The sequence below is a fragment of the Symphalangus syndactylus genome, chromosome 5 (assembly GCF_028878055.3).
Source record: "Symphalangus syndactylus isolate Jambi chromosome 5, NHGRI_mSymSyn1-v2.1_pri, whole genome shotgun sequence".
NCBI lineage: Eukaryota > Metazoa > Chordata > Mammalia > Primates > Hylobatidae > Symphalangus > Symphalangus syndactylus.
In genome coordinates this window covers 108050086-108065990 of record NC_072427.2, presented here as the reverse complement: position 1 = coordinate 108065990, position 15905 = coordinate 108050086, and the positions used below count along the sequence as shown (strand labels likewise).

General features: G+C 32.7%; 1 protein-coding gene across 8 annotated transcripts in view; it reads left to right on the top strand.

Moving 5' to 3' along the window:
• NCAM2 (neural cell adhesion molecule 2) overlaps positions 1-15905 on the top strand; it is a 567512-nt gene that overhangs the window by 484156 nt on the left and 67451 nt on the right. For all 8 annotated transcript variants that reach the window (XM_055279341.2, XM_055279340.2, XM_063640653.1 and 5 more), the window contains 2 exons: positions 5495-5614; positions 7548-7669. In XM_055279341.2, coding sequence (XP_055135316.2) covers positions 5495-5614; positions 7548-7669 — 242 coding nt within the window. The remainder of the gene's footprint in view (positions 1-5494; positions 5615-7547; positions 7670-15905) is intronic.

Below are 15905 nucleotides of genomic sequence, written 5' to 3'. Positions count from 1 at the left end.
ATTTTACATACTCAGTGGACCTTGAAAAAACATCAATTGAATTTTTCTTGAATAAATAATTTTACATATCCTAAGAAGTATTATATTTGAAATGAAAAATAGTATAAATTGCTTATGAAACATATATTTTGTTCAATGAAACTGTTATGTTTTTAATGTTTTTATATAAGGGAAAGTTTTTCTATTTAAATAGGAAGCCATCTGATTTTAAGGGTAATAGGTACTTCCTGTATAAAATCTCACAACAATTAAACTCCAATTGTTAAATTATTTTGAGTATACTTATACTCATGATGGAAAATTACATAAGCAGTACAATAAATATATTATAAAAATTTGGATGTGCTAAACTGTGATCTTAAAATAATGCCATCAACGTATTGTTCTGATGAAAGTCCTAGACAAATGACACATCATTATTAGATTAATTTTCTTTCCACTGTTCATCAAAATATATATCCATATAAATTTTTTTTAACCAAGAATATATCCATAAAAGTTATTTACACCAAAATATGTATGCATACAGTTTATAGTATGATTCATAAAATATTTTAAGTACTGTTAAAAAAACTAAGATTATATTATTAATATTATGCAAGTAATGAGAACATCAAACACAATATAATTTGTGCAAAAATGCAAATGTAAATTTCAGAAGTAAGTGAAAATATAATTGAACTGAGATGATTACATACCTAAGCTTCTTAAGGAAACTTAAAGGCAATGTCATTAATAATGGAATTATCTCTGAAGTCATTCTTATGTGTGTAGCTGGCGTCAAAGTATTAAAATGTTCTGCGTGTGTATAGAAACAGTAAAAATTTATTTTTATTTTGCCTGTTGCTAACTCCTGCAGAAGTCAGTCAGATAATTCTCTCAAAAATAGACTTGCTTTTGCTTCTTTTAATTGTTTACAGATCAAAAGCTTTTTTAAGTGAGATACTTGAGGGACTTCACTGTGTTTTCAGATCTATCTGAGGAGATTAACACCAAATGTTATTTGGAATGATCAGTTTTACCCTTGCTAAGCTTTGTAATTTCTCATACCTCTCTGAATTGTTGCACAGTACTTGACAATATGAGCAGTTCCATTGGGGTTAGGAGAGAAAGCAGTTCTATATCTGGGGAGACTGTAATTGCTTACATTGAATAGGACAAAAACCCCATGAAGAGAGCCAGGGTTTGAGAAAGGAAAGAGAACATGAATAAAATTAATCTTACTTTAGAATTTTGCTGAGCTTAATTAGTTACCAAATATGTATTTAGTTGATGTCGTTGTTGCAATTGTTGTAAATATTCTATAGCCTCTACTTCTCTTGACAGCCAACGGGAAGTAATTTATAATACATTATAGGAACAAAAAACTATTTTGTATAGTTCCCTTTAATAAAGTCTGGTTCTCTAATAGAAAGAGAATAAACTTTCAAATTCAAATTTTTCTCTCTACTATGATCATTTCCAAACTTGTAAAAATTGTAAAAAGATTTATATTTTTCTGTCATTTTTAAGTTAAATTTTTTAATGTATCTTGACTTTTTTGTCTTTTTTGCCTTTATAGACAGGTGATAAAGTGTTATTTCTAAAACTCAATTATATATAAATCATGTAGAAATATTAGTGCGGGAAACTAGATTCTATAGAGAACTCATTTCTATTGCCATGTCAAAGAAAAATTCATGATTGTTTATAATTTTTGGAAGAACTGTGTTAAGATTTGTAAATCATGCTGACTAAATATAGCTTTAAAATACCTTAATTTATACATGTGTCCTTAAAAGCTTTTACTAGTTTGTAATCTAGATCTGCTTTCTCCTAATTCTGGAGTTTGAATTTCTAATAAATTACAAGGCAAGAACCCATCCCACACTTCAGTTTAAGGTTCTGTTGTTCTATTTGTATATGCAGTTTTAGGGAAAGAAAATCTCACATTAACTAACTTCATAATTTGAGGTACAACTCTATTATTGAGTACACAGCCTTTCATTTTCCAAGTGGTAGTTTTCTTTCAGTCCCTACCTTGGGTGTTCAGAAACTCTTATGTTTGGTAAAATCCCAGTAAATTACAGATGATTTAATGTATATATCCTCTCATTTAAGAAAGGCAAGTCAAATTACAGATCCAGGCTTTGCCTCCTCCACATCTTTTCCCTCTCTCACTTTAATGTAGTCTCAATGTGTGGCGTTCCATTTCACACAATAATCTTCATGTTCACACAGTGTTAATAAGCCTCATAATAAGGGTTATTGTATCGAAACCTGCATTCAGAATTCAAAAACAAACTGACTTCTTGTATATAAACTTTGCAAAACTTACATCAATAGGTTTATTTTATGCCTCTTCCCTATAATTTTAAAGGTTATCTATAAAACCTCTCTTTGGCCAGTTTCAGTTTGCATGTTTTAGCCCAGGACTGTAATAGCAGTTTAGCCATCAGTGTGCCCTCTTTGCTCCTTTCCTCTGCCAACTGATGTGAAACTCAGTCAGTACGTGGGTAAGCCTTGACTCTGAGAACAGAAACATGTGAGGAAACAGGGAAATTCCATTCTGAGTTGATACAGCGTAACTAAGGAAATACTTACCCTTGGCAGAGGTAGTTGGGCACGCAAAGCTCCTCATAGTGCCTGTGAAATGTTAAAGGAAGGGGATTGCTGACAATGCAAGCCAGAAGCAGCTTTTGCCTGAAATACTCAGATAATTCAAGTATGATCTGCACTTGATTTTTTTTTGTCGGGGTATGTGGGGTGAGTATCGTCTTTATTGTTTAACCTAAGTAATAACCTCAACTTTTCTCACAGTAGATTTGCCCTGGTACTTTGGTTGCTCTGCTGTTACCAATTTTTAACCTACAAAGATGAAGAAATCATATCTAGAATAATGATCTCTACACTTCTGATTTATGTAGAATTTTATTTGCAATTGAAAGTGTATGTTTAAATTCTTTTGCTTCTCTTTTTGTCTTGTATTAAGAAATACAATTGAATATAAGCATTGCCAGATGCCATCACCAACGCAGCCAAGTCACAGACTACTGAATGCTCTTAAAATGATGTTGCAGCTGCACCAGGATATCACAGAAATATGGAAAGGCATACCATATATCAAAGTTGGCTGTTTTATAAAAGGGCATTTATTCTTCAAGGCTTATTCCAAAGCGTGTTAGGCCTTTGGACGGTCAATATGATGTTATGGCACAGTCTGTGTTCTGTTGCAATGTTTACCTTAATGAAGCATAACGAGATATAGCACGGGGGCATATGAGCCTAGTTCACCTTTGCTTTTGCTTTTAAAAATATTTATTATCTGATTAAATTAATAAAATATTGTGATTTTTGAACTCTTGTTAAAGGAGTTCCACACCAGCCTGAGCAACATAGTGAGACCCCATCTCTATTAAAAACAAATGAAATGCTACATAAATACCTTGATTGTAAACATTGACGAAAAGAATGGAACAAAAGGAAGTATCAAAACAAATTCATGTTATGCTGACTTTCAGCAGAGGCTTTTCATCTTAAAGACAGCAAAATTCCAATTTACTAGCATTTTAGCAACCTTGGTTAAATTTCCTCTTCTCATTCCATAATCTATATAAACAACTCTTTATCTATGCACTCATTTTCTCTTCAGCGTAACTATATACTTTTCTGGGGCTTAAATTATATACTCATTAACTACCAATTATCAGGTGGGTTTGAGTTTCCTGAAAAGTTTGCAGGTCATTACCCTGTCAGAAATCATTGAATTCAAGCCTTGGCTTTGCCATTTATCCTTGCAGCTTCTAATCGGTAGGATTTCTATGCCAATCAATCTATTCCCAATTGGCCTCCCTTAAATCTGAAATAATGTATTATAATCTGAGGCTTCAGTAAGGCAGTACACTCTAAAAAGCAAGTTCAGTTTTCTTATAAGGTTGAGAAATTGAGAAATACAAAATTAAATTTTGCCATTTGGAAATTTAATTTTTTGGTTGATCTTAGAACATCTGTACAGGATTAAGTAATGTCTGGTTGATATGCATGTTGTGGCCATTAATATTTATCTGGTATTAAGTAATTTTTATATTTTTTTTACTTTTAATTTTGGACATGGTACATTCAACAATGTATTTTTTTTCTTTTCTAGAATGTGATAAGTAATTCAATATAGATTAAATGATGACAATACAAAATGCTAGGCCAGATGTAGTGGCCCACTCCTGAAATCCCAGACTTTGGGAGGCTGAAGTGGGCAGTGTGCTTGAGCCCAAGAGTTCAACACCAGCCTGAGCAACATAGTGAGACCCCATCTCTATAGAAAACAAACAAAATGCTAAATAAATACCATGATTATAAATATTGAGGAAAAGAATGGAACACAAGGAAGTATCACAACAAATTCATTAAGTATCCTCATATAATACAGAGAAGATGTTATCTAGTAACAGAGAAGATGTTATCTAGTAAATTATAATTATTAGAAATAACATTAATAAATTATATTACAATGTTATTGCATGTGTATCATTTCTGGTCATGGTTTATGTAAAACTATAGTTCTGCAAAGATAATCCTAATTACCTATGATTTAATCTTTTATATCTCCTAATATTAATTGATTATGTGACTTGGAGTTACTGTGTAAACCAGACATAACTTCCTTTTGATTTTCATCAGGACATTGTTATATCCCCTAGCTCAGTTTCTGCTTTCTTTAGCAACAGCAGTTAAAGAAAGTGGCAGCTATAAAATTCTGGTAGCTCCATCAGATGAATTTGTGAAGATGTAATATTTTGAAATCTGTAATTGCATCCAAAATTATCAAGGGTCAAATAACAAGGATTGACATGACCCAGATATTTCTAGTAACCTTTATTTCCCTATGTCTTTTCATATTCTTCCTTAGTGTCTTATTGAATCCAGGTCTGGTAGAGTATTTAAATGAGAAGAAACTCAGAATGAAAATACAAGTTATGAGTATGCTTCAAGCTAGAATTAAAACTTGATTTGATTTGAAATTGTAGAATAAACTATTTTTGCTGTAGTTTCCACTTATGTCACACTTGTTTGACATGACTAAATCACCTCACATTGGAAGCCAATCTGCATATTAAATTCCATGATTCTATTAAATACTATAGAAATACTCTATGTAGAGTACCTCTGCTGGAGACACATACAGAATATATGTATTTTAGCATCATTAGCATCATTCTTGGTTTTTGGATATTAAAAAGATTTAACTTTCTACTTTGTGAATGTGTAACAAATGAAACGGGTAATTTTCTTTGAAAGTGCATGGGTAGGAAAGCTAAAATAGAGGTGAAGAAGAGAACTATTCACAAATCATTTCCTTCTTATATGACATCTATTTTTTAGGTATTTCATGGAAAGATTTCAGTGAAATTATTCACTCAGAATTGTAATAGTTTGATTTGTTTTTCTTATTAAAATGTGTCCAATTAGATATATATGTATATATATATATATTTGTTTTGTTTTGTTTTTCTTCTAGCAATGGTTGTTTTGAGCAACTTGGAACCAAATACAACTTATGAAATCAGGGTTGCAGCTGTAAATGGAAAGGGACAAGGAGACTACAGTAAGATAGAAATCTTCCAAACATTACCAGTTCGTAAGTAATCATCTCTATTTTTTATTCTCTTTTGTCATTTTCTTCACTTGCAAATTTAATAGATTTTAAAATGTAGGGAGATGTTTCAACACTTTTGGGACATGAATTATGTCTTTGGTGAAGTGGTTTCTGAAGACAGTGACATCTCAGATTTATTAACATAAAAATAACTTTGCTTTAGAGCAAGGCAAAAAAAAGATTGCACTAGAATACACACAGTAAAAATTGTTCCCGGGAAATTGTCCTCATTGCAAAAGTGTCCTTCTTATTTATGGTCTGATTAATTGGATTGTAGTCTTCAGACTATATTCTGGGAGAGAGAAGAAAAATGTCTATGTAACATGTTCAATATTTTGTTCTTTTGTGGAGGCCTGACTATTGACCTTGTTCCACAAATTATATGGGCTCTAAGTGTCAAAAAAGGAATCATGATGTTAATTCATTACAACAGTGACTGCAGGAGAAGCCTTGTTCTGGTAACTATCAAATTTTGGGGAATTGTAAGTTAATTGAGTTTACATAAAGTGAAGATTAAATTTTAAAAGACTTAACATTTCCTTTATGTTAAATAAATTACTTTAAATGTGAGAAAACCTAATAAATATGACTGAACCACTGTTATAAAAATCTATGCATAACACTGCCTGATATATATATCTTTATATATATATCATTATATATGTGTGTGTGTGTATATATATCTTTATGCATATATATTAGGACAGTCAAAATGGCTGCAATACATTATCTTACAGAGTATCTCTCTGTTGGTAATCATAAAATCTGTCAGGTAAGTTTCTTTTCTCCATTCCCAATGCTAGTGGTTAAGATAACCAGCCAGATATGGTGGCTTACACCTGTAATCCCAGCATTTTGGAAGGCTGAGGCAGGCAGATCACTTGAACCAAGAAGCTCAAGACCAGCCTGGGCAATATAATAAAACCTTGTCTCTACAAAAAAATAATTTTAAAAAATCAGCTGGGTGTGGTGGTATGCACTTGCAGTCCCAGCTACTTGGGAGGCTGAGGTGAGAGGTGAGAAGATCACCTGAGTCTGGGGAGGTCAAGGCCGCAATGTGCCATGATCACACTATGGAACTCCATCCTGGGTGACAGAGTGAGACCCTGCCTCAAAAAAAGAATGAAGAAAAGAAGGAAAGAAAAAAGAAATGACAGTAACGTGCTGAGAAGAAATAACAGGTCATTCCGGTTTAGAGATATGAAATCCTTTTCAGTCCATGGTCTGTTTTTCTTGGCCCCTCACATAGAAAATTCTTACACTTTGGTAGATCCCTGTTCTATTCAAAACAATATAAGCATCATTGTTATATGGCTATCTCTATGTTGAAGAATAATGTCAAAGGCAAGTATATGAATGAACCTAGAAGAAAATGAAATATTGAAACACAGGTCTATAAAACTGGATACTGCAAACTTTATTCAAATTTGCACCCAGGAAAGAAAATGCTTATTAAAGCAGATTTACTAATTGCAAGTCATTATCTTTACTGGTAGGTATATATTCCATACAGATTGATGTGTTAATGTATTCTTATTAATAAATGCTTACAAAACATTTACAAACTAAATTTACATTAAGAAAATAAAAATGATTTAATACTATTAAAAATGAGAGAAATAAAGTTTTACATTTGTGCAATGCTATACTTTTCTCAGAGCATTTGCATATCAGTGAAAACAATATATTTGGTCCTCAGGCTACAGTTTTGGCATGACACTTCTAGATTTATAATGTTGCTGCTTCTTGGATGGGGAAAATGATGAGAAATTATATCACAAAAGGGCAATGTCAAATGGTAAATCCAGGATAACACCATATATTTTTATTACATGACTGTTCTTTTTATTAAAATATAGTTTCTCTAGGTATCTGAAATGTGTGCAAATGAAGAAATGTTGTATTGCATATCTAGGTGAACCAAGTCCTCCATCCATACATGGACAGCCAAGCAGTGGAAAGAGCTTTAAACTCAGCATCACCAAACAGGACGATGGAGGGGCCCCTATTTTGGAATACATTGTGAAATACAGAAGTGTAAGTACCTTGTTTATTATCATATCATACTAGGTTTTTTCAAATTTAATTGAGTTGCACCGAATTTATAAACATATCAGGAGAGAATGTGTATTTAGTAATTGTGATAATAAATGCTAATTTTCCTTCCATTCCTGACAGTCATCATTGTGATTTTTTAAAATTTTTTTGTAAAATCTAAGCATGGATCATCAAAATATTCTCATGGTTTTCATCTTATGATTTTTAGGTGTGAAATGGGACTAGTAAACATTTCAGAAATGAGATATTATTTCCCCTGTTTTGCTGACAAGCTTCTCATTTTATTTGATATTATTAGTAACTTCAAGCTAAGTCCCCTGGCAATCATATGTTAGGTAATATTATTAGAAAAATCACACCTCAAAACAAATTAATCAAATAATTTGACATATTTATCCATAATGTTTAACAAAGAATGGCCACGGTGAACTTGAGGAAGAGGGAATCCTTTTCTTCAAGTTTAATTAGCACTATCTAGTAAGGAAGTTTGGAGAGCTAAAAGCTGCACACAGATTTTTGATAGCGGTTGGAGGTAAACAATGTTCACTAGTTGCTGATTCATAGAGTGGCACTATGGACAACTGCCTTTTTCCTTCAGTAAAGATGATTTCAAAAACCACTGAAAATAATTTCTTCAACATTTTTTTCCATAAATACCTTGGAGTACTGGCGTCTACTGTAAAATCAGTGAAAAATGAAACACAATTTTAAGTTAAATTTTCTAAGATTCATACAACGTGCATTTTATGCTTATGTTGACTGAATCCATATTAGTGCTATCCAAGTTAATTATATTTTAGCAGATCATGTTTAAAATAATTACTCCATAGTAGTGTGTGGGTTAATTTTCAATATTTTCTCACATATCCCCAATTTTCTAAATTATAATATTACTGCTTCTAAATTCAAACATCTACACTCTGAGGGGTAATAAAAAAGAAAAATTTGATTTTGAATGGCATATTTTAATAATTAATTTTAGATATCAAATCAATTTTTAAAATTTAAGATTAATACTCCTTTCAGAGGACAAGTTTTTGTCCCAGCTTTCATACTCAAGTGAGCTCTCTTGGCCATTCTTATTTGCACATTTGTAAACACGGTAGAAGGGAGATAATCTTTTCTAGGGAGGTAGGCTTGGCCAGAATTCATGAATTGGACTGTTAGAACAGGCTTTCCATGCACATTGTTGCTCACAGTTCTAGAATGAAAAAATTTTTTGTACAAAATACTGGGGGATAGTAACAGTTTGTAAGGAATTCTAATAAAATCCCACAGTGGACTCTAAAATGCAATGACTAGTTGTGAGACAATGTGTTGTATATTTTTATTTGTACTGTATTGTCAGTAGTGGCCCCAGTCATTGATGTAATCAAAAATATTTCTTGAGTAGCACTGCATCTATTTAGAGCAAAGCAGAGTCACCAAATGGAAATAACGACATTTTAGACAGCCATATATTTATGTATACATATACATAGTTTAAAACATAAATTACTATTTTAAAAATCTGACTTCAAATTCATATTGATTTCTTTAAATGTGGATTAGAATTAATCTTTTTGAGAAGTTATGTGTGAAACACAGATGGGTAGAAATAAGTAAGATTTTAAACATAATGAGATTAGTAAGATTGAAGAGACTCAAGTTCATATAATGGTACTCAATAAATTTTACCTTTGCACATAGTTGGTAAGGTATAGTTGATACGGCTTAGTGATAAAGTTTAAACAAGTATACATTTTGCCCTCCCTTCTCGCCTTTCTCTTTCTCCTCCCAACCTAATGGTAAAAGTGACTGGTTTCTTCCCATTTACCCAGTGTCTGTGCTCACCACTCCAGTAAAAGTATGTCCTTTTCCCTCCTCTTGTTTCTAATTTCCAACCCTTTCTAACTCCAGAAGTGCTAGAGGATCTGTTTTTCATAACACATTGGAAACGATTGATTGTATTAATTCATACATAACTATAATTGTCTGATAATCAATCAATTACTAAGTTATCCGTCTTAGAGCTACTATCATTTTAACAGGGGACATTGTTTTAATAGTAGAAATTTAGGCACCTATGGCAAATGTTGTAAAGGGAGTGGTTCCATATCCTTTGTATTACAAGATAGGCATTGCTCACTCTTGGATATTTTGTATTCTGTAATTAATCAAATATAAAGTGATACTTTTTCACATTTTTTTCAAGGGCAAATGGAAAGTTAGAGAATCTGAGTGACTTGGTGGGGAGAGGGAACAGACATCAGAATGTAATTCATAACAGTCTAAATATGGATGGCAGCAGTACTGGACAAGAGGCAACCCCTCAATCACTATCTCATCTCAGCTCAACTGCCCAGCTCCTGTGCCTTCATATACAGCCATCCTGGCACAGTTTCTCTTGACCATATCACTTGATAGTATGCCTTCTATTTTCATACATTAAAATACTGTATATATCCCTATTTTGTTGTTGTCTCTTCTCTTCTCCACCTCCTCCATCCTGTCAACATCATGCTCTGAGGATCCAATTGGAGATACCATGATTGAATAAAAAGTGAAATAACTACTTCAAAAAGTTCTCGATCATCTGTTCTCTTTATATGATTCCAAACTACTTCATCTATTAGTTTCTCAAACTACATGAACTCCACAGTGGAGTAAAGTGCAACTGAATAACTTGAAAAATGGTTTAGACATATTCAATATATTTTTAATACAAAATGAAGAAAAAAGTACATAGAGAAATCTGGAAAATAAGGAACATCTCTAAGATTTTCACTTCTTGATTTCTTCTTTGGCCACATCTTTCAACTCCGCTGTGCACAGGGCTATATTCTGAGAACAACGTAATTTAGACAATATATTCCTCATATGACTTGATTTCTAGCAGACACTGAATCTAAGCCTTTAATTTGGGTTTCATTAGGAAGGGACAAGAATAGCTATATCCTATTATAGAAAGTGTAAAACTTCCTGTAGATTATGAACCAGGAAACACCATTATTCTGTCAACCTGTAATACAGCACATGGCTTTGTTCACTCACCCATTATGAAGACAGAATTTATTAGAACAGAACTAGAGTAGTAAAAGCAGAATTAGATATCTCTGTGGACTCTTCATGAAAATTAATGTCTCTAACAATAAATCAGTAAGTTTAAACCGTGTGTTTGGAAAATAAAGACAAACATTAATCTCATGAAATGTTTGGAAAAAATCATGAAGTTATTTTTACATCTACTTTGTACTTATAGTGTCAATCTAACTTCATATAATTTAGTAAATAGATTTTTACATGCTTCCATGAGTTTCTCACCATTTTATTTCTAATTTGATGGTAGCTATGGGATCATAACTATCACTTAGTGTTGGCACATTAAATATGTTTCCTTCGCTAAAATAATTGGTAGCTTAAAATCAATTGTGAGGAAGTACTATAGGGACTAGCATTTGTAAGTCTTAATTGAACTTCCTAAGTAATTTGGTGTCCACAAGGTTGTACACTATATCAGTGGCCATAGGAGAAGAAAGATAATTTTGAAAAGGGCATTAAAATAATAAATAAGTAAAATCAAGCTTTGGTCCTTAAGAAAACATATTTTCCAGTTAATAATGTTTATGTACGTGGAAATTTATTTAAAGCCATTATAGTTTAAGTTTTTAAGTATTTTTAAACAATGAATACTTATGGACATTAAAGAGTAGCAAGCTTTTTAGTAATTTTTCTTTGCCGTGAGTTAAGAGGATGAGTTTTATTCTTCTTTGTATAGATAGACTATATTTTGTCTGAATGAACAAATACAGCAAGAAATCAATAAAGAAATTAGCTCGTTATGCAATTATAAATAGTATTATAAATAGAATAATTAATATGAGAAATAAGAAACACAAGAAAAAATGCACTGCCAATGTTTATAGATATGAGAACACAGAAGGTAATGAATAGGAAAAATTAGATTTATTTTGCCTTAAGTACTATGTGGGTGGTGGAGACTAGCAACAGATTATGAAGGGCCTAATTTTTAAAAAAGTTTACCAAGCATCAGCACGTGGAACAAAGGCAAGTAGAATCTGTTACGATCATGAAAAAAAGAGATTTAAATTTAGAACTCTGCTAAAATCTTCAAACCTTTAAATCTTCCAAAAACACACATACGTATGTGTATATATAATTTTATATACAATTTGATGTTTTAAATTTAAGATTAATATCCTTCTCAGAAGACAACTTTTTGTCCCAGGTTTAATGATAACAGTGATGAGTACCTGTTTGTTTCTTTTGGATATTCTGATATGGAGACTTTTGTGCCTCTACCCAGAACAGCTCTGAAGGACTCAGTGGTTTCTCGATGAATCTGATACTGCCATGCTATTCAAGCCAGGTCCTTTGACCATTCTCATTTGCCCATTTGTAAACTCTAATTGAATTCTGTATACGGTCTATGTGTATATATATAAAAATATATGCTTGTGTGTATATATATGCAATTATATATAATATATATAAATAAATATATACGGCCGGGGACGGGGGCTCACGCTTGTAATCCCAGCACTTTGGGAGGCCGAGGCGGGCGGATCACGAGGTCAGGAGATCGAGACCACGGTGAAACCCCGTCTCTACTAAAAATACAAAAAAAAAAAAAAAATTAGCCGGGCGTGGTGGCAGGCGCCTGTAGTCCCAGCTACTTGGAGAGGCTGAGGCAGGAGAATGGCGTGAACCCGGGAGGCGGAGCTTGCAGTGAGCCGAGATTGCGCCACTGCACTCCAGCCTGGGCGACAGAGCAAGACTCCGTCTCAAAAAAATAAATAAATAAATAAATACATGTATTTTATAAATATAAAATCCAGATTGATCAATCACCTCTCTGACATTCGGAGTAGCAAATGGAGTTTTAAATAATTTCTGGGACTTCTGTGAGGTCATGTAAGTATGAATACCTGAACCCTGCTACTAGGGAATCCAGGAACCGGGAACTGCTTTACAGACATACAAAATCTGAAATCATACCACATGAGAGTCAGAAGAATCAAAACTTCATCTTGCTTGTATGAGCTCACCTTCTCTATTGTCCTCTCATTTTATAATTATTCAGTTTATATTTAAAATGATGCTGGTGATAAATTTCATGAGACTTCAAAAGGAGTCAGTAAACTGTTTCTTGTTATGAGTAAAAGCATCAATCAGCCCCTGAAAATAAGAAAACAGTGACCCTTACACCTTGCCTCTAATCTCCTCCCTATAGAGATGATAGCCAACATTTTCCTGAATGCTGATAGTATGACTTCAGAATCACTATTAAGAAGTGCCCTGAATTGCCATATGGCCCTGCTATTTTCTGACCAAAAAAAAAAGGAATTGCTTAAGAGAAGCTATAACAAAGGCAAATGACCATTTTTTTCAGTAGCTGCCCTTCAACATTTAATTGGCTTATTAATAATAGCCGTATTCAGCAAATCATCTCATTAAGTTACCTAGGGGAACGTTTTGCAACTAGATTATTTTAAATTGTTCCCTAGGCATTTAAACTTTGTAAATTAGACACTCCACAGATATGCATACTTGAGATTTTGATGTCAGGGGAGTATTTGGTAACACCCACTTTAATTTTTTTCCTATTCCCTAGGAATAGCAATTAGGGGATTAAAATGCCTTCTCGCCTAATGTTGAAAGGAAAATGAAATTGATTTATATTGGGAACATGTTAGAGCTCCCTTTGGTTTCTAATACTATCAGCCCAAAGACTTAAAGTGATGGAGGGCCCTTTAATTTATCATATTAAGGGCTTCAACAATTAAAAGCTAAGTGATTGTTAATTTACAAGATACTGCCTTGTGTTTGTACAGAAGTTTCACCTTAAATGCCTAATTTCCAAAAATGATATTTTTGAAGGATTACCTGAAGGACATGACATCTATCTATCCCTCTAAGGAATACTTTTTTTTGTTTTTTGTTTTTGCCTGGGGTAATTCAGATCTCAGTTTTTGGCTGATTTTCTGGCTCTTTCACCCACATCTTCACTCAGATACAAAGCAAAACTGAATTCCAAGTATTTCCACAAAAATATTTACTGACATCAACCACTTCATCGTTACATAGAAAGTACTGAATAGCTGAGGTAATGCCAGGGCCACAGGGACGTGCAGCTGCCTGCTGCCTCATGGATCCCTTGTCTTCATACCACCCTTCAGTGTCCTTGCCGTACACCCCTTCCTTCCCATATATGTGTGTGTATACACAATTTATAACTTATAAAAATACATGCTATATGTATATATGTGCATATTCATACTGAATATGCGACACAGCATACACAATTATATGTTGTATGTGTGTGTGTATATATATACACATACATTTAATGTATTGTCTCAAAGTACTTTTGGGTTGACTTTTTAAGCTTTTTTGTTATATATAGGTCTATATAACACATATAATACATTATCATACATACATATAATACACATATATAATGCACATATATATATACACACACAATTTTTAAAAATTTATATGAAACAGCTACAGTGTTTGCTTATACATCTCCCAGTGATTATGCATCTAAGGCTTAAAATCACTGTGTTTCTTTTTGGATTTAAAGCTGTGTAAAAAACTGATACCTTCTTGTCATTAACTCAATTAGGACAAATGAAGAAAAAATGGCGCTAGAGTGTATTACTTCCAGTAAGGGTGATATCACCTCCCCACCGGTGACCTGCCTAGCCTTTGACTTTATTAGGTATTACGTGCCTCCATTGCACCTTCTCATTTTTCAAAGGCCTCATGTCTTTCTTCTGGGCTGGTTTGTAAACTCCAACATGAGGATATTGCACATGTCTTGGTCACTATTGTGTTGATGCCTTCTAGAAAGTCCTCACTAATCAATTAACTGAATAAATAATTGATGAATGAGTGGGTGAAGACAGAGGGTGTTGTGATAGCTGTGGCTTTTTAGCATAGCTGCCCTAAGCATTTCAAAATAGCCACTAGGTTTCTTTCTTAAGCTTACTGTCCATTGATTAACTTAGAAAAGTTATAACCTCTCTTCTCAGTTATTCCATCATTCATACACCTCATAATACCTTAAGTAGTACTGGCTACAGCCCATTTTTATAAAAACATATATTCATGAGTTTCAAAAATCAAGGCAAGTGCCTCTTGTGTATATTGATAACTTGTAGTGCTTGTTCATTTAAAACCAGGGCTTCGTTAGGGGTTCTAATATCTTCAGTTTTACACAAAATAGCAAAACAGGCCAAACTTTTCTGTTCCTTTGTAATGGAAGTTCTACGTCACCAAAAAGTTTATTTCCTTTGTAATAAAAGTTCTATGTCACCAAAAAAAAAAAATTAATTAGAAAAAGAGAATACTAGTATGTTACCAAATTACAATACCTTCTTGCCTCCTTCTGAAGGACACTCCATGTTTGAGTACTGTCAATTTAATGCAATCATGAATTTAACTTTCACAATTATATTTTAGAGAACAAATACTTAATTGTCACCAAAAATGGAGAATACATCGTTATTTTTTATACTCAAAGAAGCAGTGTTAAATTTTGGCTCAACATAGAGTAATATAGGGCTGAGCTACGAGGTTAAAAGACATGTCTGCATCTATTGTTATAGACAGACTGTAATTTATTTATATTTATACCCTGGGAAAGTGAGATTTGCAGTTGCAATGATAGATTATTAGATACATGATTCCAGAGAAAATGTTTCATTTCCATACAGTTTTTATGGAAACATGTTATTTTTTTAAGTGGTTATGATCTCTAAGGCCCTGAAATACACAACTTACTCAATTTTCCTCATTGCTTTTCCAAAAAGCTGACAGAAGCAGCTGCTACCATCACTTTTGTTAAAAAGAGAAGGAAGACAAGCCAGAAAGGTTAAGGAAGCTTTCTGTGTTTAAATTTTTAATGTATGGCACAACCCAATAATCACACTGCTTTAGATAATTTAATTTATAAAATTGTATCAATTTATATTTCATTAGTAGTTGTAGTTCTAATGGTAATTTTTTCAAATAAAGGGAAATTCAGATGTCATATGGTCAAATTTATATTTTAGAAAAAGAATGAGATAGTATTTAAGTGTAGAATGTTTGAGAATAGGATGGCATTGTTTTATTTTCTTATGCTAATGATATATTTAAAACTTAGTAATTTTGTTTGTATATTATTTTCTTATGTCATAAAACATCATACTAGTAAAAAATACCA